Raw genomic sequence first — 26,889 nt, forward strand, 5'->3', positions numbered from 1 at the left:
TCGCGTTGACTATGGAACGGGGGAGTGGCATGGTTAAAATCCTTACCAAACACACTTCACCCCATTGTGAAAGTTTCATGAAAGAAGCTAGGGGCGATCGCATTCGTATGTGTCCGTGAGAAAGAGGTCCAACTCATGAAGCCTTAGAAGCTCACCTTTGGTGGATCCTGCCACGCAAATAGGGCCCAGAGAGGAGCCTGGAGGCGTAGAAATCCCTGGAGCCTGCACCAGGGATGGCGTCCCGTTGACTATGAAACGGGGGAGTGGCATGGTTAAAATCCTGACCAAACACACTTCACCCCATTGTGAAAGTTTCATGAAAGAAGCTAGGGGCGATGGCATTCGTATGTGCCCGTGACAAAGTGGTCCAACTCATGAAGCCTTAGAAGCTCACCTTAGGGGAATCCAGCCACGCAAATAGGGCCCAGAGAGGAGCCTGGAGGCGTCGAACTCCCTGGAGCCTGCACCAGGGATGGCGTCGCGTTCACTGTGGAACTGGGGAGATGCATGGTTAAAATTTTGACCAAACAAAGTTCACCGATTGTGAAAGTTTCATGAAAGAAGCAAGGGGCGATAGCATTCGTATGTGCCCGTGAGAAAGTGGTCCAACTCATGAAGCCTTAGAAGCTCACCTTTGGGGGATCCAGCCACGCAAATAGGGCCCAGAGAGAAGCCTGTAGGCGTCGAACTCCCTGGAGCCTGCACTAGGGATGGCGTCGCGATCTCTATGGAACTGGGGAGATGCATGGTTAAAATTTTGATCAAACCAACTTCAGCCCATTGTGAAGGTTTCATGAAAGTAGCTAGGGGCGATGGCATTCGCATGTGCCCGTGAGAAAGGTCCAACTCATGAAGCCTTAGAAGCTCACCTTTGGTGGATGCAGCCACGGAAATAGGGCCCAGAGAGGAGCCTGGAGGCGTCGAGCTCACTGGAGCATGCACTAGGGATGGCGTCGCGTTCACAATGGAACTGGGGAGATGCATGGTTAAAATTTTGACCAAACAAACTTCACCCTATTATGAAAGTTTCATGAAAGAAGCTAGCGGGCGATAACATTCGTATGTACCCGTGAGAAAGAGGTCCAACTCATGAAGCCTTAGAAGCTCACCTCTGGTGGATCCAGCCACGCAAATAGGGCCCAGAGATGCGCCTGTATGCGTAGAACTCCCTGGAGCCTGCACTGGGGATGGCGTCGCGTTGACTATGGAACGAGGGAGTGGCATGGTTAAAATCCTGACCAAACACACTTCACCCCATTGTGAAAGTTTCATGAAAGAAGCTAGGGGCGATAGCATTTGTATGTACCCGTGAGAAAGGTCCAACCCATGAAGCCTTAGAAGCTCACCTTTGGTGGATCCTGCCACGCAAATAGGGCCCAGAGAGGAGCCTGGAGGCTTCGAACTCCCTCGAGCCTGCACTAGGGATGTCGCCGCGTTCTCTATGGAACTGGGGAGATGCATGGTTAAGATTCTGACCAAACACACTTCACCACATTGTAAAAGTTTCATGAAAGAAGCCAGGTGCGATAGCATTCGTATGTGCCCGTTACAAAGTGGTCCAACTCATGAAGCCTTAGAAGCTCACCTCTAGTGGATCCAGCCACGCAAATAGGGCCCAGAGAGGAGCCTCGAGGCGTCGAACTCCCTGGACCCTGCACTAGGGATGGCGTCGCGTTCGCTATGGAACTGGAGAGATGCATGGTTAAAATTTTGACCAAACAAAGTTCACCGATTGTGAAAGTTTCATGAAAGAAGCTAGGGGCGATAGCATTCGTATGTACCCGTGAGAGAGAGGTCCAACTCATGAAGCTTTAGAAGCTCACCTCTGGTGGATCCAGCCACGCCAACAGGACCCAGAGAGGAGCCTGGAGGAGTCGAACTCCCTGGAGCCTGCACTAGGGATAGCGTCGCGTTCACTATTAAACTAGGGAGATGCATGGTTAAAATTTTGACCAAACAAAGTTCACCGATTGTGAAAGTTTCATGAAAGATGCTAGGGGCGATAACATTCGTATGTCCCCGTGAGAAAGTGGTCCAACTCATGAAGCCTTAGAAGCTCACCTTTGGGGGATCTAGCCACGCAAACAGGTCCCAGAGGGGAGCCTGGAGGCTTCGAACTCCCTGGAGCCTGCACTAGGGATGGCGTCGCGTTCTCTATGGAACTGGGGAGATGCATGGTTAAGATTCTGACCAAACACACTTCAGTACATTGTGAAAGTTTCATGAAAGAAGCTAGGGGCGATAGCATTCGTATGTGCCCATGAGAAAGAGGTCCAACTCATGAAGCCTTAGAAGCTCACCTTTGGGGGATCCAGCCACGCAAACAGGTCCCAGAGGGGAGCCTGGAGGCTTCGAACTCCCTGGAGCCTGCACTAGGGATGGCGTCGCGTTCTATATGGAACTGGGGAGGTGCATGGTTAAGATTCTGACCAAACACACTTCACCACAATGTGAAAGTTTCATGAAAGAATCCAGGTGCGATAGCATTCGTATGTGCCCGTGAGAGTGTGGTCCAACTCATGAAGCTTTAGAAGCTCACCTCTGGTGGATTCAGCCACGCCAACAGGACCCAGAGAGGAGCCTGGAGGAGTCGAACTCCCTGGAGCCTGCACTAGGGATGGCGTCGCGTTCACTATGGAACTGGGGAGATGCATGGTTAAGATTCAGACCAAACACACTTCACCACATTGTGAAAGTTTCATGAAAGAAGCTAGGTGCGATATCATTCGTATGTGCCCGTGAGAAAGTGGTCCAACTCATGAAGCCTTAGAAGCTCACCTTTGGGGGATCCAGCCATGTAAAGAGGGCCCAGAGATGAGTCTGGAGGCTTCGAACTCCCTGGAGCATGCACTAGGGATGGCGTCGCGTTCTCTATGGAACTGGGAAGAAATCATGGTTAAAATTTTGACCAAACAAAGTTCACCGATTGTGAAAGTTTCATGAAAGAAGCTAGGTGCGATAGCATTCGTATGTGCCCGTGACAAAGTGGTCCAACTCATGAAGCCTTAGAAGCTCACCTTTGGGGGATCCAGCCACGCAAACAGGTCCCAGAGGGGTGTCTGGAGGCTTCGAACTCCCTGGAGCCTGCACTATGAATGGCGTCGAGTTCTATATGGAACTGGGGAGATGCATGGTTAAGATTCTGACCAAACACACTCCACCACAATGTGAAAGTTTCATGAAAGAACCTAGGTGCGATAGCATTCGTATGTGCAGTGAGAAAGTGGTCCAGCTCATGAAGCTTTAGAAGCTCACCTCTGGTGGATTCAGCCCTGCCAACAGGACCCAGAGAGGAGCCTGGAGGAGTCGAACTCCCTGGAGCCTGCACTAGGGATGGCGTCGCGTTCACTATGGAACTAGGGAGATGCATGGTTAAAATTTTGACGAAACAAAGTTCACCGATTGTGAAAGTTTCATGAAAGAAGCTAGGTGCGATAGCATTCGTATGTGCCCGTGAGAAAGTGGTCCAACTCATGAAGCCTTAGAAGCTCACCTTTGGGGGATCCAGCCACGCAAACAGGTCCCAGAGGGGAGCCTGGAGGCTTCGAACTCCCTGGAGCCTGCACTAGGGATGGCGTCGCGTTCTATATGGAACTGGGGAGGTGCATGGTTAAGATTCTGACCAAACACACTTCACCACATTGTGAAAGTTTCATGAAATAAGCTAGGTGCGATAGCATTCGTATGTGCCCGTGAGAAAGTGGTCCAACTCATGAAGCCTTAGAAGCTCACCTCTGGTGGATCCAGCCACGCAAATAGGGCCCAGAGAGGAGCCTCGAGTCGTCGAACTCCCTGGAGCCTGTACAAGGGATGGCGTCGCGTTCGCTATGGAACTGGAGAGATGCATGGTTAAAATTTTGACCAAACAAACTTCGCCCCATTGTGAAACTTTCATGAAAGAAGCTAGGGACGATAGCATTCGTATGTACCCGTGAGAGAGAGGTCCAACTCATGAAGCTTTAGAAGCTCACCTCTGGTGGATCCAGCCACGCAAACAGGACCCAGAGAGGAGCCTGGAGGAGTCGAACTCCCTGGAGCCTGCACTAGGGATAGCGTCGCGTTCACTATGAAACTAGGGAGATGCATGGTTAAAATTTTGACCAAACAAAGTTCACCGATTGTGAAAGTTTCATGAAAGATGCTAGGGGCGATAACATTCGTATGTCCCCGTGAGAAAGTGGTCCAACTCATGAAGCCTTAGAAGCTCACCTTTGGGGGATCTAGCCACGCAAACAGGTCCCAGAGGGGAGTCTGGAGGCTTCGAACTCCCTGGAGCCTGCACTAGGGATGGCGTCGCGTTCTCTATGGAACTGGGGAGATGCATGGTTAAGATTCTGACCAAACACACTTCAGTACATTGTGAAAGTTTCATGAAAGAAGCTAGGGGCGATAGCATTCGTATGTGCCCATGAGAAAGAGGTCCAACTCATGAAGCCTTAGAAGCTCACCTTTGGGGGATCCAGCCACGCAAACAGGTCCCAGAGGGGAGCCTGGAGGCTTCGAACTCCCTGGAGCCTGCACTAGGGATGGCGTCGCGTTCTATTGGAACTGGGGAGGTGCATGGTTAAGATTCTGACCAAACACACTTCACCACAATGTGAAAGTTTCATGAAAGAAGCCAGGTGCGATAGCATTCGTATGTGCCCGTGAGAGTGTGGTCCAACTCATGAAGCTTTAGAAGCTCACCTCTGGTGGATTCAGCCACGCCAACACGACCCAGAGAGGAGCCTGGAGGAGTCGAACTCCCTGGAGCCTGCACTAGGGATGGCGTCGCGTTCACTATGGAACTAGGGAGATGCCTGGTTAAAATTTTGACCAAACAAAGTTCACCGATTGTGAAAGTTTCATGAAAGAAGCTAGGGGCGATAGCATTCGTATGTGCCCGTGAGAAAGAGGTCCAACTCATGAAGCCTTAGAAGCTCACCTTTGGGGGATCCAGCCACGCAAACAGGTCCCAGAGGGGAGCCTGGAGGCTTCGAACTCCCTGGAGCCTGCACTAGGGATGGCGTCGCGTTCTATATGGAACTGGGGAGGTGCATGGTTAAGATTCTGACCAAACACACTTCACCACAATGTGAAAGTTTCATGAAAGAAGCTAGGTGCGATAGCATTCGTATGTACCCGTGAGAAAGAGGTCCAACTCATGAAGCCTTAGAAGCTCACCTCTGGTGGATCCAGCCACGCCAACAGGACCCAGAGAGGAGCCTGGAGGAGTCGAACTCCCTGGAGCCTGCACTAGGGATGGCGTCGCGTTCTATATAGAACTGGGGAGGTGCATGGTTAAGATTCTGACCAAACACACTTCACCACAATGTGAAAGTTTCATGAAAGAAGCTAGGTGCGATAGCATTCGTATGTGCCCGTGAGAAAGTGGTCCAACTCATGAAGCCTTAGAAGCTCACCTCTGGTGGATCCAGCCACGCAAATAGGGCCCAGAGAGGAGCCTCGAGGCGTCGAACTCCCTGGAGCCTGTACAAGGGATGGCGTCGCGTTCGCTATGGAACTGGAGAGATGAATGGTTAAAATTTTGACCAAACAAACTTCGCCCCATTGTGAAAGTTTCATGAAAGAAGCTAGGGGCGATAGCATTCGTATGTACCCGTGAGAGAGAGGTCCAACTCATGAAGCTTTAGAAGCTCACCTCTGGTGGATCCAGCCACGCCAACAGGACCCAGAGAGGAGCCTGGAGGAGTCGAACTCCCTGGAGCCTGCACTAGGGATAGCGTCGCGTTCACTGTGAAACTAGGGAGATGCATGGTTAAAATTTTGACCAAACAAAGTTCACCGATTGTGAAAGTTTCATGAAAGATGCTAGGGGCGATAACATTCGTATGTCCCCGTGAGAAAGTGGTCCACCTGATGAAGCCTTAGAAGCTCACCTTTGGGGGATCCAGCCACGCAAACAGGTCCCAGAGGGGAGCCTGGAGGCTTCGAACTCCCTGGAGCCTGATCTAGGGATGGCGTCGCGTTCACTATGGAACTAGGGAGATGCATGGTTAAAATTTTGACCAAACAAAGTTCACCGATTGCGAAAGTTTCATGAAAGCTAGGGGCGATAGCATTCGTATGTACCCGTGAGAAAGAGGTCCAACTCATGAAGCCTTAGAAGCTCACCTCTGGTGGATCCAGCCACGCAAATAGGGCCCAGAGAGGAGCCTCGAGTCGTCGAACTCCCTGGAGCCTGTACAAGGGATGGCGTCGCGTTCGCTATGGAACTGGAGAGATGCATGGTTAAAATTTTGACCAAACAAACTTCGCCCCATTGTGAAACTTTCACGAAAGAAGCTAGGGGCGATAGCATTCGTATGTACCCGTGAGAGAGAGGTCCAACTCATGAAGCTTTAGAAGCTCACCTCTGGTGGATCCAGCCACGCCAACAGGACCCAGAGAGGAGCCTGGAGGAGTCGAACTCCCTGGAGCCTGCACTAGGGATAGCGTCGCGTTCACTATGAAACTAGGGAGATGCATGGTTAAAATTTTGACCAAACAAAGTTCACCGATTGTGAAAGTTTCATGAAAGATGCTAGGGGCGATAACATTTTTATGTCCCCGTGAGAAATTGGTCCAACTGATGAAGCCTTAGAAGCTCACCTTTGGGGGATCCAGCCACGCAAACAGGTCCCAGACAGGAGTCTGGAGGCTTCGAACTCCCTGGAGCCTGCACTAGGGATGGCGTCGCGTTCTCTATGGAACTGGGGAGATGCATGGTTAAGATTCTGACCAAACACACTTCAGCACATTGTGAAAGTTTCATGAAAGAAGCTAGGTGCAATAGCATTCGTATATACCCGTGAGAAAGGTCCAACTCATGAAGCCTTAGAAGCTCACCTTTGGGGGATCTAGCCACGCAAACAGGTCCCAGAGGGGAGTCTGGAGGCTTCGAACTCCCTGGAGCCTGCACTAGGGATGGCGTCGCGTTCTCTATGGAACTGGGGAGATGCATGGTTAAGATTCTGACCAAACACACTTCACCACATTGTGAAAGTTTCATGAAAGAAGCTAGGTGCAATAGCATTCGTATGTACCCGTGAGAAAGAGGTCCAACTCATGAAGCCTTAGAAGCTCACCTCTGGTGGATCCAGCCACGCCAACAGGACCCAGAGAGGAGCCTGGAGGAGTCGAACTCCCTGGAGCCTGCACTAGGGATGGCGTCGCGTTCTATATGGAACTGGGGAGGTGCATGGTTAAGATTCTGACCAAACACACTTCACCACAATGTGAAAGTTTCATGAAAGAAGCTAGGTGCGATAGCATTCGTACGTGCCCGTGAGAAAGTGGTCCAACTCATGAAGCCTTAGAAGCTCACCTCTGGTGGATCCAGCCACGCAAATAGGGCCCAGAGAGGAGCCTCGAGGCGTCGAACTCCCTGGAGCCTGTACAAGGGATGGCGTCGCGTTCGCTATGGAACTGGAGAGATGCATGGTTAAAATTTTGACCAAACAAACTTCGCCCCATTGTGAAAGTTTCATGAAAGAAGCTAGGGGCGATAGCATTCGTATGTACCCGTGAGAGAGAGGTCCAACTCATGAAGCTTTAGAAGCTCACCTCTGGTGGATCCAGCCACGCCAACAGGACCCAGAGAGGAGCCTGGAGGAGTCGAACTCCCTGGAGCCTGCACTAGGGATAGCGTCGCGTTCACTGTGAAACTAGGGAGATGCATGGTTAAAATTTTGACCAAACAAAGTTCACCGATTGTGAAAGTTTCATGAAAGATGCTAGGGGCGATAACATTCGTATGTCCCCGTGAGAAAGTGGTCCACCTGATGAAGCCTTAGAAGCTCACCTTTGGGGGATCCAGCCACGCAAACAGGTCCCAGAGGGGAGCCTGGAGGCTTCGAACTCCCTGGAGCCTGATCTAGGGATGGCGTCGCGTTCACTATGGAACTAGGGAGATGCATGGTTAAAATTTTGACCAAACAAAGTTCACCGATTGCGAAAGTTTCATGAAAGAAGATAGGGGCGATAGCATTCATATGTGCCCGTAAGAAAGTGGTCCAACTGATGAAGCCTTAGAAGCTCACCTTTGGGGGATCCAACCACGCAAACAGGTCCCAGACAGGAGCCTCGAGTCGTCGAACTCCCTGGAGCCTGTACAAGGGATGGCGTCGCGTTCGCTATGGAACTGGAGAGATGCATGGTTAAGATTTTGACCAAACAAACTTCGCCCCATTGTGAAAGTTTCATGAAAGAAGCTAGGGGCGACAGCATTCGTATGTACCCGTGAGAGAGAGGTCCAACTCATGAAGCTTTAGAAGCTCACCTCTGGTGGATCCAGCCACGCCAACAGGACCCAGAGAGGAGCCTGGAGGAGTCGAACTCCCTGGAGCCTGCACTAGGGATAGCGTCGCGTTCACTATGAAACTAGGGAGATGCATGGTTAAAATTTTGACCAAACAAAGTTCACCGATTGTGAAAGTCTCATGAAAGCTAGGGGCGATAGCATTCGTATGTACCCGTGAGAAAGAGGTCCAACTCATGAAGCCTTAGAAGCTCACCTCTGGTGGATCCAGCCACGCAAATAGGGCCCAGAGAGGAGCCTCGAGTCGTCGAACTCCCTGGAGCCTGTACAAGGGATGGCGTCGCGTTCGCTATGGAAGTGGAGAGATGCATGGTTAAAATTTTGACCAAACAAACTTCGCCCCATTGTGAAAGCTTCATGAAAGAAGCTAGGGGCGATAGCATTCGTATGTACCCGTGAGAGAGAGGTCCAACTCATGAAGCTTTAGAAGCTCACCTCTGGTGGATCCAGCCACGCCAACAGGACCCAGAGAGGAGCCTGGAGGAGTCGAACTCCCTGGAGCCTGCACTAGGGATGGCGTCGCGTTCACTATGGAACTAGGGAGATGCATGGTTAAAATTTTGACCAAACAAAGTTCACCGATTGCGAAAGTTACATGAAAGAAGATAGGGGCGATAGCATTCGTATGTGCCCGTAAGAAAGTGGTCCAACTCATGAAGCCTTAGAAGCTCACCTTTGGGGGATCCAGCCACGCAAACAAGTGCCAGAGGGGAGTCTGGAGGCTTCGAACTCCCTGGAGCCTGCACTAGGGATGGCGTCGCGTTCTATATGGAACTGGGGAGATGCATGGTTAAGATTCTGACCAAACACACTTCACCACATTGTGAAAGTTTCATGAAAGAAGCTAGGGGCGATAGCATTCGTATGTGCCCGTGAGAAAGAGGTCCAACTCATGAAGCCTTAGAAGCTCACCTTTGGGGGATCCAGCCACGCCAACAGGACCCAGAGAGGAGCCTGGAGGAGTCGAACTCCCTGGAGCCTGCACTAGGGATAGCGTCGCGTTCACTATGAAACTAGGGAGATGCATGGTTAAAATTTTGGCCAAACAAAGTTCACCGATTGTGAAAGTTTCATGAAAGATGCTAGGGGCGATAACATTCGTATGTCCCCGTGAGAGAGTGGTCCAACTGATGAAGACTTAGAAGCTCACCTTTGGGGGATCCAGCCACGCAAACAGGTCCCAGACAGGAGTCTGGAGGCTTCGAACTCCCTGGAGCCTGCACTAGGGATGGCGTCGCGTTCTATATGGAACTGGGGAGATGCATGGTTAAGATTCTGACCAAACACACTTCAGCACATTGTGAAAGTTTCATGAAAGAAGCTAGGGGCGATAGCATTCGTATGTACCCGTGAGAGAGAGGTCCAACTCATGAAGCTTTAGAAGCTCACCTCTGGTGGATCCAGCCACGCCAACAGGACCCAGAGAGGAGCCTGGAGGAGTCGAACTCCCTGGAGCCTGCACTAGGGATAGCGTCGCGTTCACTATGAAACTAGGGAGATGCATAGTTAAAATTTTGACCAAACAAAGTTCACCGATTGTGAAAGTTTCATGAAAGCTAGGGGCGATAGCATTCGTATGTACCCGTGAGAAAGAGGTCCAACTCATGAAGCCTTAGAAGCTCACCTTTGGGGGATCCAGCCACGCCAACAGGACCCAGAGAGGAGCCTGGAGGAGTCGAACTCCCTGGAGCCTGCACTAGGGATAGCGTCGCGTTCACTATGAAACTAGGAAGATGCATAGTTAAAATTTTGACCAAACAAAGTTCACCGATTGTGAAAGTTTCATGAAAGCTAGGGGCGATAGCATTCGTATGTACCCGTGAGAAAGAGGTCCAACTCATGAAGCCTTAGAAGCTCACCTCTGGTGGATCCAGCCACGCAAATAGGGCCCAGAGAGGAGCCTCGAGTCGTCGAACTCCCTGGAGCCTGTACAAGGGATGGCGTCGCGTTCGCTATGGAACTGGAGAGATGCATGGTTAAAATTTTGACCAAACAAACTTCGCCCCATTGTGAAAGTTTCATGAAAGAAGCTAGGGGCGATAGCATTCGTATGTACCCGTGAGAGAGAGGTCCAACTCATGAAGCTTTAGAAGCTCACCTCTGGTGGATCCAGCCACGCCAACAGGACCCAGAGAGGAGCCTGGAGGAGTCGAACTCCCTGGAGCCTGCACTAGGGATAGCGTCGCGTTCACTGTGAAACTAGGGAGATGCATGGTTAAAATTTTGACCAAACAAAGTTCACCGATTGTGAAAGTTTCATGAAAGATGCTAGGGGCGATAACATTCGTATGTCCCCGTGAGAAAGTGGTCCACCTGATGAAGCCTTAGAAGCTCACCTTTGGGGGATCCAGCCACGCAAACAGGTCCCAGAGGGGAGCCTGGAGGCTTCGAACTCCCTGGAGCCTGATCTAGGGATGGCGTCGCGTTCACTATGGAACTAGGGAGATGCATGGTTAAAATTTTGACTAAACAAAGTTCACCGATTGTGAAAGTTTCATGAAAGAAGCTAGGTGCAATAGCATTCGTATGTACCCGTGAGAAAGAGGTCCAACTCATGAAGCCTTAGAAGCTCACCTCTGGTGGATCCAGCCACGCCAACAGGACCCAGAGAGGAGCCTGGAGGAGTCGAACTCCCTGGAGCCTGCACTAGGGATGGCGTCGCGTTCACTATGGAACTAGGGAGATCCATGGTTAAAATTTTGACTAAACAAAGTTCACCGATTGTGAAACTTTCACGAAAGAAGCTAGGTGCGATAGCATTCGTATGTGCCCGTGAGAAAGATGTCCAACTCATGAAGCCTTAGAAGCTCACCTTTGGGGGATCCAGCCACGCCAACAGGACCCAGAGAGGAGCCTGGAGGAGTCGAACTCCCTGGAGCCTGCACTAGGGATAGCGTCGCGTTCACTATGAAACTAGGGAGATGCATGGTTAAAATTTTGACCAAACAAAGTTCACCGATTGTGAAAGTTTCATGAAAGATGCTAGGGGCGATAACATTCGTATGTCCCCGTGAGAGAGTGGTCCAACTGATGAAGACTTAGAAGCTCACCTTTGGGGGATCCAGCCACGCAAACAGGTCCCAGACAGGAGTCTGGAGGCTTCGAACTCCCTGGAGCCTGCACTAGGGATGGCGTCACGTTCTCTATGGAACTGGGGAGATGCATGGTTAAGATTCTGACCAAACACACTTCAGCACATTGTGAAAGTTTCATGAAAGAAGCTAGGGGCGATAGCATTCGTATGTGCCCATGAGAAAGAGGTCCAACTCATGAAGCCTTAGAAGCTCACCTTTGGGGGATCCAGCCACGCAAACAGGTCCCAGAGGGGAGCCTGGAGGCTTCGAACTCCCTGGAGCCTGCACTAGGGATGGCGTCGCGTTCTATATGGAACTGGGGAGGTGCATGGTTAAGATTCTGACCAAACACACTTCACCACAATGTGAAAGTTTCATGAAAGAAGCCAGGTGCGATATCATTCGTATGTGCCCGTGAGAAAGTGGTCCAACTCATGAAGCTTTAGAAGCTCACCTCTGGTGGATTCAGCCACGCCAACAGGACCCAGAGAGGAGCCTGGAGGAGTCGAACTCCCTGGAGCCTGCACTAGGGATGGCGTCACGTTCACTATGGAACTAGGGAGATGCATGGTTAAAATTTTGACCAAACAAAGTTCACCGATTGTGAAAGTTTCATGAAAGAAGCTAGGGGCGATAGCATTCGTATGTGCCCGTGAGAAAGAGGTCCAACTCATGAAGCCTTAGAAGCTCACCTTTGGGGGATCCAGCCACGCAAACAGGTCCCAGAGGGGAGCCTGGAGGCTTCGAACTCCCTGGAGCCTGCACTAGGGATGGCGTCGCGTTCTATATGGAACTGGGGAGGTGCATAGTTAAGATTCTGACCAAACACACTTCACCACAATGTGAAAGTTTCATGAAAGAAGCTAGGTGCGATAGCATTCGTATGTGCCCGTGAGAAAGTGGTCCAACTCATGAAGCCTTAGAAGCTCACCTCTGGTGGATCCAGCCACGCAAATAGGGCCCAGAGAGGAGCCTCGAGGCGTCGAACTCCCTGGAGCCTGTACAAGGGATGGCGTCGCGTTCGCTATGGAACTGGAGAGATGCATGGTTAAAATTTTGACCAAACAAACTTCGCCCCATTGTGAAAGTTTCATGAAAGAAGCTAGGGGCGATAGCATTCGTATGTACCCGTGAGAGAGAGGTCCAACTCATGAAGCTTTAGAAGCTCACCTCTGGTGGATCCAGCCACGCCAACAGGACCCAGAGAGGAGCCTGGAGGAGTCGAACTCCCTGGAGCCGGCACTAGGGATAGCGTCGCGTTCACTGTGAAACTAGGGAGATGCATGGTTAAAATTTTGACCAAACAAAGTTCACCAATTGTGAAAGTTTCATGAAAGATGCTAGGGGCGATAACATTCGTATGTCCCCGTGAGAAAGTGGTCCACCTGATGAAGCCTTAGAAGCTCACCTTTGGGGGATCCAGCCACGCAAACAGGTCCCAGACAGGAGTCTGGAGGCTTCGAACTCCCTGGAGCCTGCACTAGGGATAGCGTCGCGTTCACTATGAAACTAGGGAGATGCATGGTTAAAATTTTGACCAAACAAAGTTCACCGATTGTGAAAGTTTCATGAAAGATGCTAGGGGCGATAACATTCGTATGTCCCCGTGAGAGAGTGGTCCAACTGATGAAGACTTAGAAGCTCACCTTTGGGGGATCCAGCCACGCAAACAGGTCCCAGACAGGAGTCTGGAGGCTTCGAACTCCCTGGAGCCTGCACTAGGGATGGCGTCACGTTCTCTATGGAACTGGGGAGATGCATGGTTAAGATTCTGACCAAACACACTTCAGCACATTGTGAAAGTTTCATGAAAGAAGCTAGGGGCGATAGCATTCGTATGTGCCCATGAGAAAGAGGTCCAACTCATGAAGCCTTAGAAGCTCACCTTTGGGGGATCCAGCCACGCAAACAGGCCCCGGAGGGGAGCCTGGAGGCTTCGAACTCCCTGGAGCCTGCACTAGGGATGGCGTCGCGTTCTATATGGAACTGGGGAGGTGCATGGTTAAGATTCTGACCAAACACACTTCACCACAATGTGAAAGTTTCATGAAAGAAGCCAGGTGCGATATCATTCGTATGTGCCCGTGAGAAAGTGGTCCAACTCATGAAGCTTTAGAAGCTCACCTCTGGTGGATTCAGCCACGCCAACAGGACCCAGAGAGGAGCCTGGAGGAGTCGAACTCCCTGGAGCCTGCACTAGGGATGGCGTCACGTTCACTATGGAACTAGGGAGATGCATGGTTAAAATTTTGACCAAACAAAGTTCACCGATTGTGAAAGTTTCATGAAAGAAGCTAGGGGCGATAGCATTCGTATGTGCCCGTGAGAAAGAGGTCCAACTCATGAAGCCTTAGAAGCTCACCTTTGGGGGATCCAGCCACGCAAACAGGTCCCAGAGGGGAGCCTGGAGGCTTCGAACTCCCTGGAGCCTGCACTAGGGATGGCGTCGCGTTCTATATGGAACTGGGGAGGTGCATAGTTAAGATTCTGACCAAACACACTTCACCACAATGTGAAAGTTTCATGAAAGAAGCTAGGTGCGATAGCATTCGTATGTGCCCGTGAGAAAGTGGTCCAACTCATGAAGCCTTAGAAGCTCACCTCTGGTGGATCCAGCCACGCAAATAGGGCCCAGAGAGGAGCCTCGAGGCGTCGAACTCCCTGGAGCCTGTACAAGGGATGGCGTCGCGTTCGCTATGGAAGTGGAGAGATGCATGGTTAAAATTTTGACCAAGCAAACTTCGCCCCATTGTGAAAGTTTCATGAAAGAAGCTAGGGGCGATAGCATTCGTATGTACCCGTGAGAGAGAGGTCCAACTCATGAAGCTTTAGAAGCTCACCTCTGGTGGATCCAGCCACGCCAACAGGACCCAGAGAGGAGCCTGGAGGAGTCGAACTCCCTGGAGCCGGCACTAGGGATAGCGTCGCGTTCACTGTGAAACTAGGGAGATGCATGGTTAAAATTTTGACCAAACAAAGTTCACCAATTGTGAAAGTTTCATGAAAGATGCTAGGGGCGATAACATTCGTATGTCCCCGTGAGAAAGTGGTCCACCTGATGAAGCCTTAGAAGCTCACCTTTGGGGGATCCAGCCACGCAAACAGGTCCCAGACAGGAGTCTGGAGGCTTCGAACTCCCTGCAGCCTGCACTAGGGATGCCGTCGCGTTCTCTATGGAACTGGGGAGATGCATGGTTAAGATTCTGACCAAACACACTTCAGCACATTGTGAAAGTTTCATGAAAGAAGCTAGGGCGATAGCATTCGTATGTACCCGTGAGAGAGAGGTCCAACTTATGAAGCCTTAGAAGCTCACCTTTGGGGGATCCAGCCACGCAAACAGGTCCCAGACAGGAGTCTGGAGGAGTCGAACTCCCTGGAGCCTGCACTAGGGATGGCGTCGCGTTCTCTATGGAACTGGGGAGATGCATGGTTAAGATTCTGACCAAACACACTTCAGCACATTGTGAAAGTTTCATGAAAGAAGCTAGGTGCAATAGCATTCGTATGTACCCGTGAGAAAGAGGTCCAACTCATGAAGCCTTAGAAGCTCACCTTTGGGGGATCTAGCCAAGCCAACAGGTCCCAGACAGGAGTCTGGAGGCTTCGAACTCCCTGGAGCCTGCACTAGGGATGGCGTCGCGTTCTCTATGGAACTGGGGAGATGCATGGTTAAGATTCTGACCAAACACACTTCAGCACATTGTGAAAGTTTCATGAAAGAAGCTAGGTGCAATAGCATTCGTATGTACCCGTGAGAAAGAGGTCCAACTCATGAAGCCTTAGAAGCTCACCTTTGGGGGATCTAGCCACGCAAACAGGTCCCAGAGGGGGGTCTGGAGGCTTCGAACTCCCTGGAGCCTGCACTAGGGATGGCGTCGCGTTCTCTATGGAACTGGGGAGATGCATGGTTAAGATTCTGACCAAACACACTTCACCACATTGTGAAAGTTTCATTGAAAGAAGCTAGGTGCTATAGCATTCGTATGTACCCGTGAGAAAGAGGTCCAACTCATGAAGCCTTAGAAGCTCACCTTGGGGGATCTAGCCACGGAAACAGGTCCCAGAGGGGAGTCTGGAGGCTTCGAACTCCCTGGAGCCTGCACTAGGGATGGCGTCGCGTTCTCTATGGAACTGGGGAGATGCATGGTTAAGATTCTGACCAAACACACTTCACCACATTGTGAAAGTTTCATGAAAGAAGCTAGGTGCGATAGCATTCGTATGTGCCGTGAGAAAGTGGCCCAACTCATGAAGCCTTAGAAGCTCACCTCTGGTGGATCCAGCCACGCCAACAGGGTCCAGAGAGGAGCCTGGAGGAGTCAAACTCCCTGGAGCCTGCACTAGGGATGGCGTCGCGTTCACTATGGAACTAGGGAGATGCATGGTTAAAATTTTGACCAAACAAAGTTCACCGATTGCGAAAGTTTCATGAAAGAAGATAGGGGCGATAGCATTCGTATGTGCCCGTAAGAAAGTGGTCCAACTCATGAAGCCTTAGAAGCTCACCTTTGGGGGATCCAGCCACGCAAACAGGTGCCAGAGGGGAGTCTGGAGGCTTCGAACTCCCTGGAGCCTGCACTAGGGATGGCGTCGCGTTCTATATGGAACTGGGGAGATGCATGGTTAAGATTCTGACCAAACACACTTCACCACATTGTGAAAGTTTCATGAAAGAAGCTAGGTGCGATAGGATTCGTATGTGCCCATGAGAAAGTGATCCAACTCATGAAGCCTTAGAACTCACCTCTGGTGGATCCAGCCACGCCAACAGGACCCAGAGAGGAGCCTGGAGGAGTCGAACTCTCTGGAGCCTGCACTAGGGATGGCGTCGCGTTCACTATGGAACTAGGGAGATGCATGGTTAAAATTTTGACCAAACAAAGTTCACCGATTGCGAAAGTTTCATGAAAGAAGATAGGGGCGATAGCATTCGTATGTGCCCGTAAGAAAGTGGTCCAACTCATGAAGCCTTAGAAGCTCACCTTTGGGGGATCCAGCCACGCAAACAGGTGCCAGAGGGAGTCTGGAGGCTTCGAACTCCCTGGAGCCTGCACTAGGGATGGCGTCGCGTTCTATATGGAACTGGAGAGATGCAAGGTTAAAATTTTGACCAAACAAACTTCGCCCCATTGTGAAAGTTTCATGAAAGAAGCTAGGGGCGATAGCATTCGTATGTACCCGTGAGAGAGAGGTCCAACTCATGAAGCCTTAGAAGCTCACCTCTGGTGGATCCAGCCACGCCAACAGGACCCAGAGAGGAGCCTGGAGGAGTCGAACTCCCTGGAGCCTGCACTAGGGATAGCGTCGCGTTCACTATGAAACTAGGGAGATGCATGGTTAAAATTTTGACCAAACAAAGTTCACCGATTGTGAAAGTTTCATGAAAGAAGCTAGGGGCGATAACATTCGTATGTCCCCGTGAGAAAGTGGTCCAACTCATGAAGCCTTAGAAGCTCACCTCTGGTGGATCCAGCCACGCCAACAGGACCCAGAGAGGAGCCTGGAGGAGTCGAACTCCCTGGAGCCTGCACTAGGGATGGCGTCGCGTTCTCTATGGAACTGGGGAGATGCATGGTTAAGATTCTGACCAAACACACTTCACCACATTGTGAAAGTTTCATGAAAGAAGCTAGGTGCGATAGCATTCGTATGTGCCCGTGAGAAAGTGGTCCAACTCATGAAGCCTTAGAAGCTCACCTCTGGTGGATCCAGCCACGCCAACAGGACCCAGAGAGGAGCCTGGAGGAGTCGAACTCCCTGGAGCCTGCACTAGGGATGGCGTCGCGTTCACTATGGACCTAGGGAGATCCATGGTTAAAATTTCGACTAAACAAAGTTCACCGATTGTGAAACTTTCATGAAAGAAGCTAGGGGCGATAGCATTCGTATGTGCCCGTGAGAAAGAGGTCCAACTCATGAAGCCTTAGAAGCTCACCTTTGGGGGATCCAGCCACGCAAACAGGTCCCAGAGGGTAGCCTGGAGGCTTCGAACTCCCTGGAGCCTGCACTAGGGATGGCGTCGCGTTCTATATGGAACTGGGGAGGTGCATGGTTAAGATTCTGACCAAACACACTTCACCACAATGTGAAAGTTTCATGAAAGAAGCTAGGTGCGATAGCATTCGTATGTGCCCATGAGAAAGTGGTCCAACTCAAGAAGCCTTAGAAGCTCACCTCTGGTGGATCCAGCCACGCAAATATGGCCCAGAGAGGAGCCTCGAGGCGTCGAACTCCCTGGAGCCTGTACAAGGGATGGCGTCGCGTTCGCTATGGAACTGGAGAGATGCATGGTTAAAATTTTGACCAAACAAACTTCGCCCCATTGTGAAAGTTTCATGAAAGAAGCTAGGGGCGATAGCATTCGTATGTACCCGTGAGAGAGAGGTCCAACTCATGAAGCTTTAGAAGCTCACCTCTGGTGGATCCAGCCACGCCAACAGGACCCAGAGAGGAGCCTGGAGGAGTCGAACTACCTGGAGCCTGCACTAGGGATAGCGTCGCGTTCACTATGAAACTAGGGAGATGCATGGTTAAAATTTTGACCAAACAAAGTTCACCGATTGTGAAAGTTTCATGAAAGAAGCTAGGGGCGATAACATTCGTATGTCCCCGTGAGAAAGTGGTCCAACTGATGAAGCCTTAGAAGCTCACCTTTGGGGGATCCAGCCACGCAAACAGGTCCCAGACAGGAGTCTGGAGGCTTCGAACTCCCTGGAGCCTGCACTAGGGATGGCGTGGCGTTCACTATGGAACTAGGGAGATCCATGGTTAAAATTTTGACTAAACAAAGTTCACCGATTGTGAAACTTTCATGAAAGAAGCTAGGGGCGATAGCATTCGATGTGCCCGTGAGAAAGTGGTCCAACTCATGAAGCCTTAGAAGCTCACCTTTGTGGGATCCAGCCACGCAAACAGGGCCCAGAGAGGAGCCTGGAGCCTGCACCAGGGATGGCGACGCGTTCACTATGGAACTAGGGAGATGCATGGTTAAAATTTTTACCAAACAAAGTTCACCGATTGCGAAAGTTTCATGAAAGAAGCTAGGGGCGATAGCATTCGATGTGCCCGTGAGAAAGTGGTCCAACTCATGAAGCCTTAGAAGCTCACCTTTGGGGGATCCAGCCACGCAAACAGGTCCCAGAGAGGAGTCTGGAGGCTTCGAACTCCCTGGAGCCTGCACTAGGGATGGCGTCGCGTTTGCTATGGAACTGGAGAGATGCGTGGTTAAAATTTTGACCAAACAAACTTCGCCCCATTGTGAAAGTTTCATGAAAGAAGCTAGGGGCGATAGCATTCGTATGTACCCGTGAGAGAGAGGTCCAACTCATGAAGCCTTAGAAGCTCACCTTTGGGGGATCCAGCCACCCAAACAGGTCCCAGAGGGGAGTCTGGAGGCTTCGAACTCCCTGGAGCCTGCACTAGGGATGGCGTCGGGTTCGCTATGGAAATGGAGAGATGCATGGTTAAAATTTTGATCAAACACACTTCACCCGATTGTGAAAGTTTGATGAAAGAAACTTGGGGCGATATCATTCGTATGTACCCGTGAGAAAGAGGTCCAACTCATGAAGCCTTAGAAGCTCACCTCTGGTGGATCCAGCCACTCAAATAGGGCCCAGAGAGGAGCCTCGAGGCGTCGAACTCCCTGGAGCCTGCACTAGGGATGGCGTCGCGTTGACTATGGAACGAGAGAGAGGCATGGTTAAAATTCTGATCAAACACACTTCACCCCATTGTGAAAGTTTGATGAAAGAAACTTGAGGCGATAGCATTCGTATGTACCCGTGAGAAAGAGGTCCAACTCATGAAGCCTTAGAAGCTCACCTCTGGTGGATCCAGCCACTCAAATAGGGCCCAGAGAGGAGCCTCGAGGCGTCGAACTCCCTGGAGCCTGCACTAGGGATGGCGTCGCGTTCGCTATGGAACTGGGGAGATGCATGGTTAAAATTTTGACGAAACAAACTTCACCCCATTGTGAAAGTTTCATGAAAGAAGCTAGGGGTAATAGCGTTCATATGTACCCATGAGAAAGATGTCCAACTCACGAAGCCTTAGAAGCTCACCTCTGGTGGATCCAGCCAAGCGAATAGGGCTCAGAGGGGAGCTTAGAGGGAAACTCCCGGGCTGCCTGAGGCCTGCGCGCTGATCTGTCGTGTGGCCACCAGTGACATATTTGTCGTTGCTGTTGTCGGCGGAGATTTGCTGAGAGGCCGCATGGATGTGTTCCAGTTCCGTTGCGAGTTGACGTGCACGCAGGTTGCAACCGATCCTGGCGCTTGTTTTCTATCGAACGTTGATAGCACTCTTCTACCTACCATTCCTACCGCCTGTTTGCTACCGACCATTCCCAGCCCTTCGTTTCTACCGTCCATTCCCACTGATTGTTTTCATTTCAAGCTCTTGTTTTCTATCCAAGATTACCCTTTTCTGGATTTCTATTGACTAATCGTAGCACTTCTTCAAAATCAACCGTTCTCACTCATCTTTCTCCTGATCTGCTTGGTTGATAAGAGTTGTGTACATCATAGATAACACACGAGCATCACTCAATAGCCTTCATTTGGATGCTCTACGTACCATGGTAAGTGCCAGGATGTTTGGGGGAGTTACTTCACATATGCGTTGTCGAAGTCGACCATACAGGACACCCAAGCCTTCTGCGTGCTGGTGTACATTACATCGGGATCCTCTAACGGCACGATTAAGAGGATCCCTTAAAGCCAAACTCAAGCCAACTCAATTATTCTGCAAGCATTACCTTATTAGAAAACCTCAAGGAACACAACATGCCCATGAATGTCATCAGACTTCACTACAGACAAAAAGAAGCTTCAGAAAAACTGGTTCCCGGGATTCGTGAAGGGAAGCGTTAGATATTGAGCCTTCATGAGAGGCATAGACGAGCTAGTGGTTGCCAAGTACGTCAAGCACTCCACAGACCTGTACTGTTCATTGTAGGAGAATATTCTCCTACATCACATTTTAATGACAATCTGCACAACGATTTCTGTCACCATTTTTCTACAGCTTCTCATTTGCCGCATTGTAAATCTCGTTGGATGTGTGAAGCCCCCATTCTTCTCTATGATCTAAACCTATTACACAAGAAGTTACTAGTTTCGAAGAAGGAACCTGTGATCGGGGTTGAGGAATAGTTTTATGTGTGAGATTCCCGAATGAAAAGAAGTCGGCGACGTCCCCAGACACTTCTGTACAGGGGATATCACTTAGGCAACAGTCACCTGTGTGAACCAGGGCTGCAACCAGCGCAATCACGACTGCAACGACCTGTAAATAACCTATAGATTATTGCATACACTGACTCAATATGCACAAAACGGGTTGCACTGTGAACAGACTGTGTAATGATTTCAGGGGCCTACATGTTATGCTCACCGTCTACAGAGATCAACTCTTCAGCGCACACCTACTGCCACTTTCACGAACGAAGAAAAGGAGGGTTCCATTGCGGATCCAGCAAGACAATACGTAAAAAATACTCCATCGCCCTCTATGCATACTGCCCCTTGAGAACACACTCAGTAACGTACACCAACACGTGGCAGTCCCTGGCATAAATGAGGTAACTACCACGATGACTACGTACCTTACACAATCCACGCTATTGTGATCCCTGAAGAGGTCAGGTACTTCCAGTGGTATCGCAATCATTGAGAACCCACACACGTAAACCCTTACCAACCCAACTTTCAACATCATTTTCCGAGTACACCTCTGCGCAGACAGAAAGAAGCCACATCTGCAACGCACAGATCTTTTGACGTGAATACGTTGTTAAAGTCGGCAATGAGATGTCATCCTGGAATGCCAAGCGCCTTGAAAACTGCCATTTTCAAAGCACAAGCCAAGAGGCAGGGTACCTAAACCTGACCCCAACCCCAATGGCAATAAGAACGACGAGAAATGGTCAAAATGAAGAAAGAGGAAGTGGCAAGAACGGTGGGCAGGGGCTCACGAGAAAAGGGCCCCGCGTTCTCGTTGACGTGGTAATCTATTGTATCTAGAAGGTTGAAAGTCATAACGAGATCGGTCTCGACCTCGAAGTTGGTGTCAAAATGTGATTCAGTCTCTCGTGCTGAGCGCAGCTGTCTCGTTTATGTTACCAAAAGTACACAGCACTATAGGATACACGTTGAGGTTACCTGTAGCAAAGGGCATGACTCATCTGCGGCGACACCGGCGTCAGCTCGAAATGCTTAAGTCTCTGACTAATAAAAGGCACTGTGCGGGAGTGGCTCCGGCTGTGACCAATGCGAAACGCTGCCGGGCCTATCGCATGAGTAAGATGAGACGAACAAAAAGCTCAGAAAACAACAGGATTGCGCAATCCTTCCAGAAGGAGCCCACACGACCACAAAAGAATGAAGGCGCAGTTGCCATGGAAGTAGAGGCTCCGTCAACGAGCGTCGCTGTGCATTCCGTACCTAACAACCGTTGACAAGCTGCGGACATGTTTTTCGAGTCGGCTTTCACCCACAAGTTTGGGCACGCTTGTAGCGTAGGTCATGGCATCACGGCTCATTCGCATAAAGTTGAGTACGAGTCCCAGACTCACTCTCAATGACCTTCGCAGTGCACTTTCACAGCTATTGAGAATGAGTGAAAGACTCGTACTCAACATTTATGCAAATGTGTCCTCGTTCCTATTCAATTTCAAGACAGTCAAGAGCAGCCAGTGTGACGTCTTGCTAGAGACGTGTCCTGGCAGCAGCGACGACGTGAGGGATACTTCACAGTGCCTGCGACCTGAAGAAGGCACTGGACGTTGGAAAGATACCCCCCATGTCGGCAACAAATGGGTTCAAGTGCCCACCTAAGCCAGATCACCTACCACCGTTGGATCCGATCGTGGCGGGACTAATCTCTCCGCGGCTACCTTTCATCCAAATATTGGGGTTCAGGAACGAGGGCAACAATGCGATCGTGCGCCTAGTTGTCATTGCGCCTGTAGATGTAACTTGGTCATGCAGTTACGCTGCAGGCTCGAAGGTGATTATGCCTTGAAGGCTAATTCTTGATATTATACCAAGAAGAGACTTATACACCGTTCTACGTATCTGAATGGCTTTGTTTGTCAAGCAGTGGGTTAAATACCTCATGGATCAGGCTCTCTGTCGGCAGTACGGTATAAATGTGGACTTTGCAGCATTGGACGGGGTTAACGAGAGGGCTACTTGGAGCGGACCAGAGCACACCCGAAGGATGGACAGACGCGCGGGAGTCGTGGAGGCGTTGAGCGAAAACAAGTCGGAGGTGTTGGCCGCTCGCCAGCACACCATGCTGTGAAATGAGGATCAGTGTCTGAACATATCCCGGATCAGTGCAATCGCCCCTTCAGCACTTTTACGACGTGCACGAGATGGAGCTCTCCTTGCCTGACATCTATTAAGGTGTTCTGAGACTCTTTGCCCTGGACGTCTTAGTTACGCCGCACAATCCAAACCAAGAATCAAGAAGTCCTCGTACCTGAGCGGCTTGCTTAGAATGGCTTTGTCAACCAATGGTTCAGGTACCTTATATATCAGCAGCTGTATAGCCAGTACGGTATACACAAATGTGGACTTTACGGCATTCGGTGGTGTTTATGAGAGAGCTAGTTGGAGCGGAGCGCAGCCGATGGATGTAGACTTGTTACTTCCTGCGTGTGCTTCTACGAACTGGTCAATGTAATCATGTATATGCCGCAGAGCAAGGCGAAACACAACACGTGCGGGCGCCATCGCGTCGTCGATTACTTCCAACGCATGGAGTTCCAACGTCGCGGTAGCCTGCACGCTCACATACTGCTGTCGCTCCAGGGAGACCCCAAGAAGGTGACAGGACACCAGGCCTGCGACTGCGCGCTTAGTCAACGATCTGTGCTCTGTCAGCTGCGACGATCTGCTCAGCGAGTTGTTCAAATATCAGGTTCACAAGCACTCGTTCACCTGCGCTAAACGTGCCGAGGTGACTTGTCGCGTCATCATGCCGTCCTGGAAGACTTAAAACAATGATGACTTCTAAATCAGAGCATAGGATGAGTAGGAAGGGCAGAGGATAGGAGCAGAAAAGCATCTAATGCAAGCTGGAGTACTCTGAGCTCATGAGAACTACCAACAAGCGGTCAAGTGATGAGACAGAGTCTTCTCTGACCTACTCCACCATGATAGACACCGAGCATCGCTTAACCCCCTAGGAGATGAGTGCGATCGAGTCGCGCTTCCGTTCAAGTCAGTTCTTCCCAAAGAACGTGCCCAACGCGACGCGTCTCTTTCGCAAAGCCCACAGCGTACAAGCCTACAACTCGCAGGCTAACAAAATTCATCACAAAGTGTGGCCGTGGATATATCCATCGGCTACAGAGACTATGCTCGGGCGAGTAGGTGCCGGCATAAACAGCACAGGATGAGTGGACAGCGGGCATATCACCTTACATTGTGAAGCTAGCAACCGGATTTCCGTACATGATTACTGTCAACATAGACGTCGAGGATGAGTGGTTAACAGAGCGATCTACACTTTGAAGCACATACAAAACGCCGTTCTGCGGTATACAGACGAAGACGGTGGCTTCGTGCTTGTGTGACTCGCCTTCAGGGATTCCACTATGGACGCCAACATCGGAGTGAAGGCGCAACCGTTCGTGCTCTCGAGTGCTCCTGCGTCGGGCCCAACTTGGACTCTCATAGACAGGCGAACTGCTAGTGCGCCGCTAGTCGGTAACGCCATGTGGAGACTAATACAGTTCCTCTGGCGCCCGCTTATGCCATTACGATACACAAGTAGCAGGATGGCACTTCTGATGAGATTGTGCATGCACAATACTACAAGCCTCAGTGGAATCAAGTCGCGTACGTGCCCCTGAACCCCAGTGACATGCACAGGCGGGCTGTATCTCACCAACCAGAAAGACGACTTCAGATTCCACCGCGGACTCGGCAGTACGACTCCAAACGTGAAAGCGGCGCGCGATGAGATGCTGTTTACTGAATCACAAGTTGGCCATGCAAACCAGTACACACGAGACCGTTTAACTGCCTCTGTCTACATCCATCCCGGTGTCTACAAGATTAATATAGAAACCTTTGTCTTCCAATCGTTCTATGGGTACTACCAGTTCGTACATAAGCTGACACCGAACACAATTCGCAACACCACGATTCCCATCATGCTCATCTGTGAGTTCAGCGTCGATGTACCCATGTGTACATCGCGGTTGGTGTATCTGAAGCAGAATACGATTTGAGACACGCAGAGTCCCTGCCAACGGTGCTTCGAAATACATATTATCGAAATTACATTACATCGAAATATATTTGACATTTGCATTTGAATGTGAGCAGCATGCTCACGTAAGTTACTTCGGTTGTCACCGTCCAATCTTACACAAGCTAGTGTGTAAGTGCAGTGCACCTCGTTCTCAGATGTGATACAAACTCCTAGCGATAGTAGCCCGACTACTGCCTATCCCCGATTTTTTTGTCATTCATAGCACGCGACGATTACCACCATTACACAAATGGCTGCCCTCATTATCTCTAAGAAGCGTGCGAGACTACTCTGCGTGCGCGCGGCAGTTACAGTTGCATTAATCAACCTAAAGTGAAAGGAAACGAACATCGTCCCCAACCAATGCTCTCGAGAAAACGCATCCACGTACTGTACAGTGTACAGTAAATTCTCAGTGCTCGGGACACTCCCTACCCGTGACGCTTTCCGCCACGACTTCCTCCCTCCCCCGACTTCCCTTCGGACGTTACGCGCTCCGCGATGACGCGATGCTAGCTACGCGCCGAATCGGTCACGTGACGCCCGCGTCGCGCTCGCGTCTCGGGCGCTGGGAATATCCCGTACACCGTGAAAAATCCGGATACGTTTCTCGAACGGCTGCGGTTGGGCGCCTTCTGTTTGACTCGAACTGTAACCGTAACGCGAATGCTAGGGCGTGTTCCTAGAGAGAGTGACGGGACAGACACCGGTTCACAAGTGTGGACGCATTTCACAGATATGTTGCGGTTACAGCAGAACGCTAACGTAAGAGCTAAGAGGTTACAGCCGGAGTCACATCTGTGAACGAGGTGCACTACACTTAACTCTTCAACTTTAACCTGTGTAAGATTGGACAATGATAACCGAAGTAATTTACGTAAGGCATGCTGGCCACATTCAAAGACCTCACAAACGTCAAATATATTCGCTTAGGTCCAAGCGTAGAGTGCAAGCCTTTTGCGTATTTCAAACCGAACTCTGAACAGCAATACGTCAACAGCGACGTACTCTTGGATACATCGAAGCTGAAGACACGGCTGAGCATGACGGCCGTCGTGGTGTTGGGACTTGCGTTCGGTGTCACCGATGTATCATACGATCGTGTGTACGAACTGGTTGTAATCACAGAACGATTGGAAGAGAAAGGTTTCGATATTGACGCCAGCATGGGCGTACACAAAAGCTGCAAGAAAGTTGGATGGTCTGACGGAGACCTCGACGAAGCTCATCTCGTCGATGTCGATTAGCTCGATCAGGCTGAGAGTTTGAGCGATGGGCGCATATGCAGGGCACACAGTGGCACTCTTGCCGCTGTTGTAGCTCGCTGCAGTGCCATCACTCCGGACGATTCCGGAGGAGAGACACCAGCAACTCGAATCGATCAAGCTCGATGTGGTGGTTGTGCGACATCCAAGTCTCGTTGCACATGAGGTAGTCTGGCTTTCGGAGTGTCACATGGGTGCAGATCTGTTTGCTGCGTGCTACTAGACTCTGCGCAATCATGCTGGTGTCTACGATAGCTATCATAGTTATATCGGCCACACCGGCGTCAGAGAAGGATTCGGGTGTACTGGTTTGCGTGGGCAGCTTGTGACTCACTAAACAGCAGCACTCATGGCGCATGTTTTTCACGTCTGAACTCGTACTGTGGAAACTGTTGTGTAATTTGAAGACGCCTTTCTGGTTCGTGACACATGTCTCGCCTATAGATTTTGCTTTTTTCAGGGTGATCAACACGACTTGTTTCCGCGGAGACTTGTGGTATTCAAACATGATCTCGTAAAACGTGCGATCCTGCCACTTGCGTATCCTGGCGGCACAAGCAGGCACCAGATGAACTGTATTAGTCTGCACATCACGTAACTGCCTAGCGGTGCGCTGGTAGTTCGATCGCATGGGTGTAGTCAAAGTTGGGCCAAACGCAGAAGTACTCGAGAGCAGGAGCGGTCGCGTCTTCAGTCAGGTCTTGGCGTCCGTAGTAACGTCTGAGAAAGCACACACACAAGGCACAAACGCACGAAGCCTTAATCTCTACCTTTATCCCTGCATAACAGAGCGCCTTGGATGTGCTTAAGAGTTCCGATCGCTCTGTCGGCCTCTCCCTCCTCGATGTATATGTAGACACTCGCTTCACAAGGTAGGGGAACGCACCATTCTACCACATTCGTTCCGTGCAGTTTATGCTGACACGCAGCCGCCAGAGCATCGTCTCTGTAACCGGTGAAGAGGCCCGCCGTCACACTG

At 50.6% G+C, this 26,889-nt stretch overlaps 2 protein-coding genes across 2 annotated transcripts; both read right to left on the bottom strand.

Moving 5' to 3' along the window:
• Positions 1-87: 87 nt before the first annotated feature.
• On the bottom strand, positions 88-2,176 carry LOC135373593 (uncharacterized). The gene is made up of 6 exons (XM_064606690.1): positions 2,062-2,176; positions 1,824-1,895; positions 1,307-1,439; positions 1,110-1,202; positions 870-970; positions 88-248 (listed from the first exon to the last, which is right to left on the bottom strand). The coding sequence occupies exons 1-6, from the start codon at positions 2,174-2,176 to the stop codon at positions 88-90; spliced, it is 675 nt and encodes a 224-aa protein (XP_064462760.1).
• Positions 2,177-2,232: 56 nt separating this feature from the next.
• Positions 2,233-24,105, bottom strand: LOC135373594 (mucin-19-like). Its single transcript, XM_064606691.1, has 61 exons — positions 23,968-24,105; positions 19,201-19,301; positions 18,962-19,054; positions 18,723-18,815; positions 18,462-18,584; positions 18,265-18,347; positions 18,028-18,156; positions 17,790-17,861; positions 17,551-17,617; positions 17,312-17,449; positions 17,074-17,174; positions 16,835-16,927; positions 16,597-16,668; positions 16,359-16,429; positions 16,121-16,221; positions 15,645-15,745; positions 15,408-15,499; positions 14,690-14,790; positions 14,429-14,552; positions 14,214-14,314; positions 13,498-13,598; positions 13,259-13,349; positions 13,020-13,120; positions 12,782-12,853; positions 12,066-12,156; positions 11,828-11,928; positions 11,589-11,679; positions 11,350-11,450; positions 11,112-11,183; positions 10,874-11,002; positions 10,636-10,764; positions 10,398-10,469; positions 10,159-10,225; positions 9,924-10,024; positions 9,647-9,760; positions 9,450-9,540; positions 9,212-9,312; positions 8,973-9,063; positions 8,735-8,835; positions 8,496-8,562; positions 8,261-8,361; positions 8,022-8,088; positions 7,761-7,884; positions 7,546-7,646; positions 7,307-7,407; positions 7,068-7,158; positions 6,789-6,929; positions 6,592-6,692; positions 6,354-6,425; positions 6,115-6,181; positions 5,880-5,980; positions 5,642-5,713; positions 4,925-5,015; positions 4,687-4,799; positions 4,449-4,548; positions 4,210-4,310; positions 3,733-3,799; positions 3,018-3,356; positions 2,779-2,879; positions 2,540-2,632; positions 2,233-2,372 (listed from the first exon to the last, which is right to left on the bottom strand). Exons 1-61 carry the CDS (start codon positions 24,103-24,105, stop codon positions 2,233-2,235), a joined length of 6,162 nt encoding a protein of 2,053 aa, XP_064462761.1.
• Between the last annotated feature and the right edge of the window lie 2,784 nt (positions 24,106-26,889).

This window comes from Ornithodoros turicata, unplaced genomic scaffold, assembly GCF_037126465.1.
Source record: "Ornithodoros turicata isolate Travis unplaced genomic scaffold, ASM3712646v1 Chromosome26, whole genome shotgun sequence".
Lineage (NCBI taxonomy): Eukaryota > Metazoa > Arthropoda > Arachnida > Ixodida > Argasidae > Ornithodoros > Ornithodoros turicata.

Coding starts and splice junctions, on each gene's coding strand:
- LOC135373594 (XM_064606691.1), bottom strand. CDS start 24,105: ATGGCGTTACCGACTAGCGGCGCACTAGCAGTTCGCCTGTCTATGAGA. Junction 7,647..7,760: donor AGCTTCTAAGGCTTCATCAG/GTGGACCACTTT, acceptor GCATCTCCCTAG/TTTCACAGTGAACGCGACGC. Junction 6,426..6,591: donor CGTGGCTGGATCCCCCAAAG/GTGAGCTTCTAA, acceptor CGCTATCCCTAG/TGCAGGCTCCAGGGAGTTCG.
- LOC135373593 (XM_064606690.1), bottom strand. CDS start 2,176: ATGCATCTCCCCAGTTCCATAGAGAACGCGACGCCATCCCTAGTGCAG. Junction 1,896..2,061: donor CGTGGCTAGATCCCCCAAAG/GTGAGCTTCTAA, acceptor CGCTATCCCTAG/TGCAGGCTCCAGGGAGTTCG. Junction 249..869: donor CGTGGCTGCATCCACCAAAG/GTGAGCTTCTAA, acceptor CCCGTTTCATAG/TCAACGGGACGCCATCCCTG.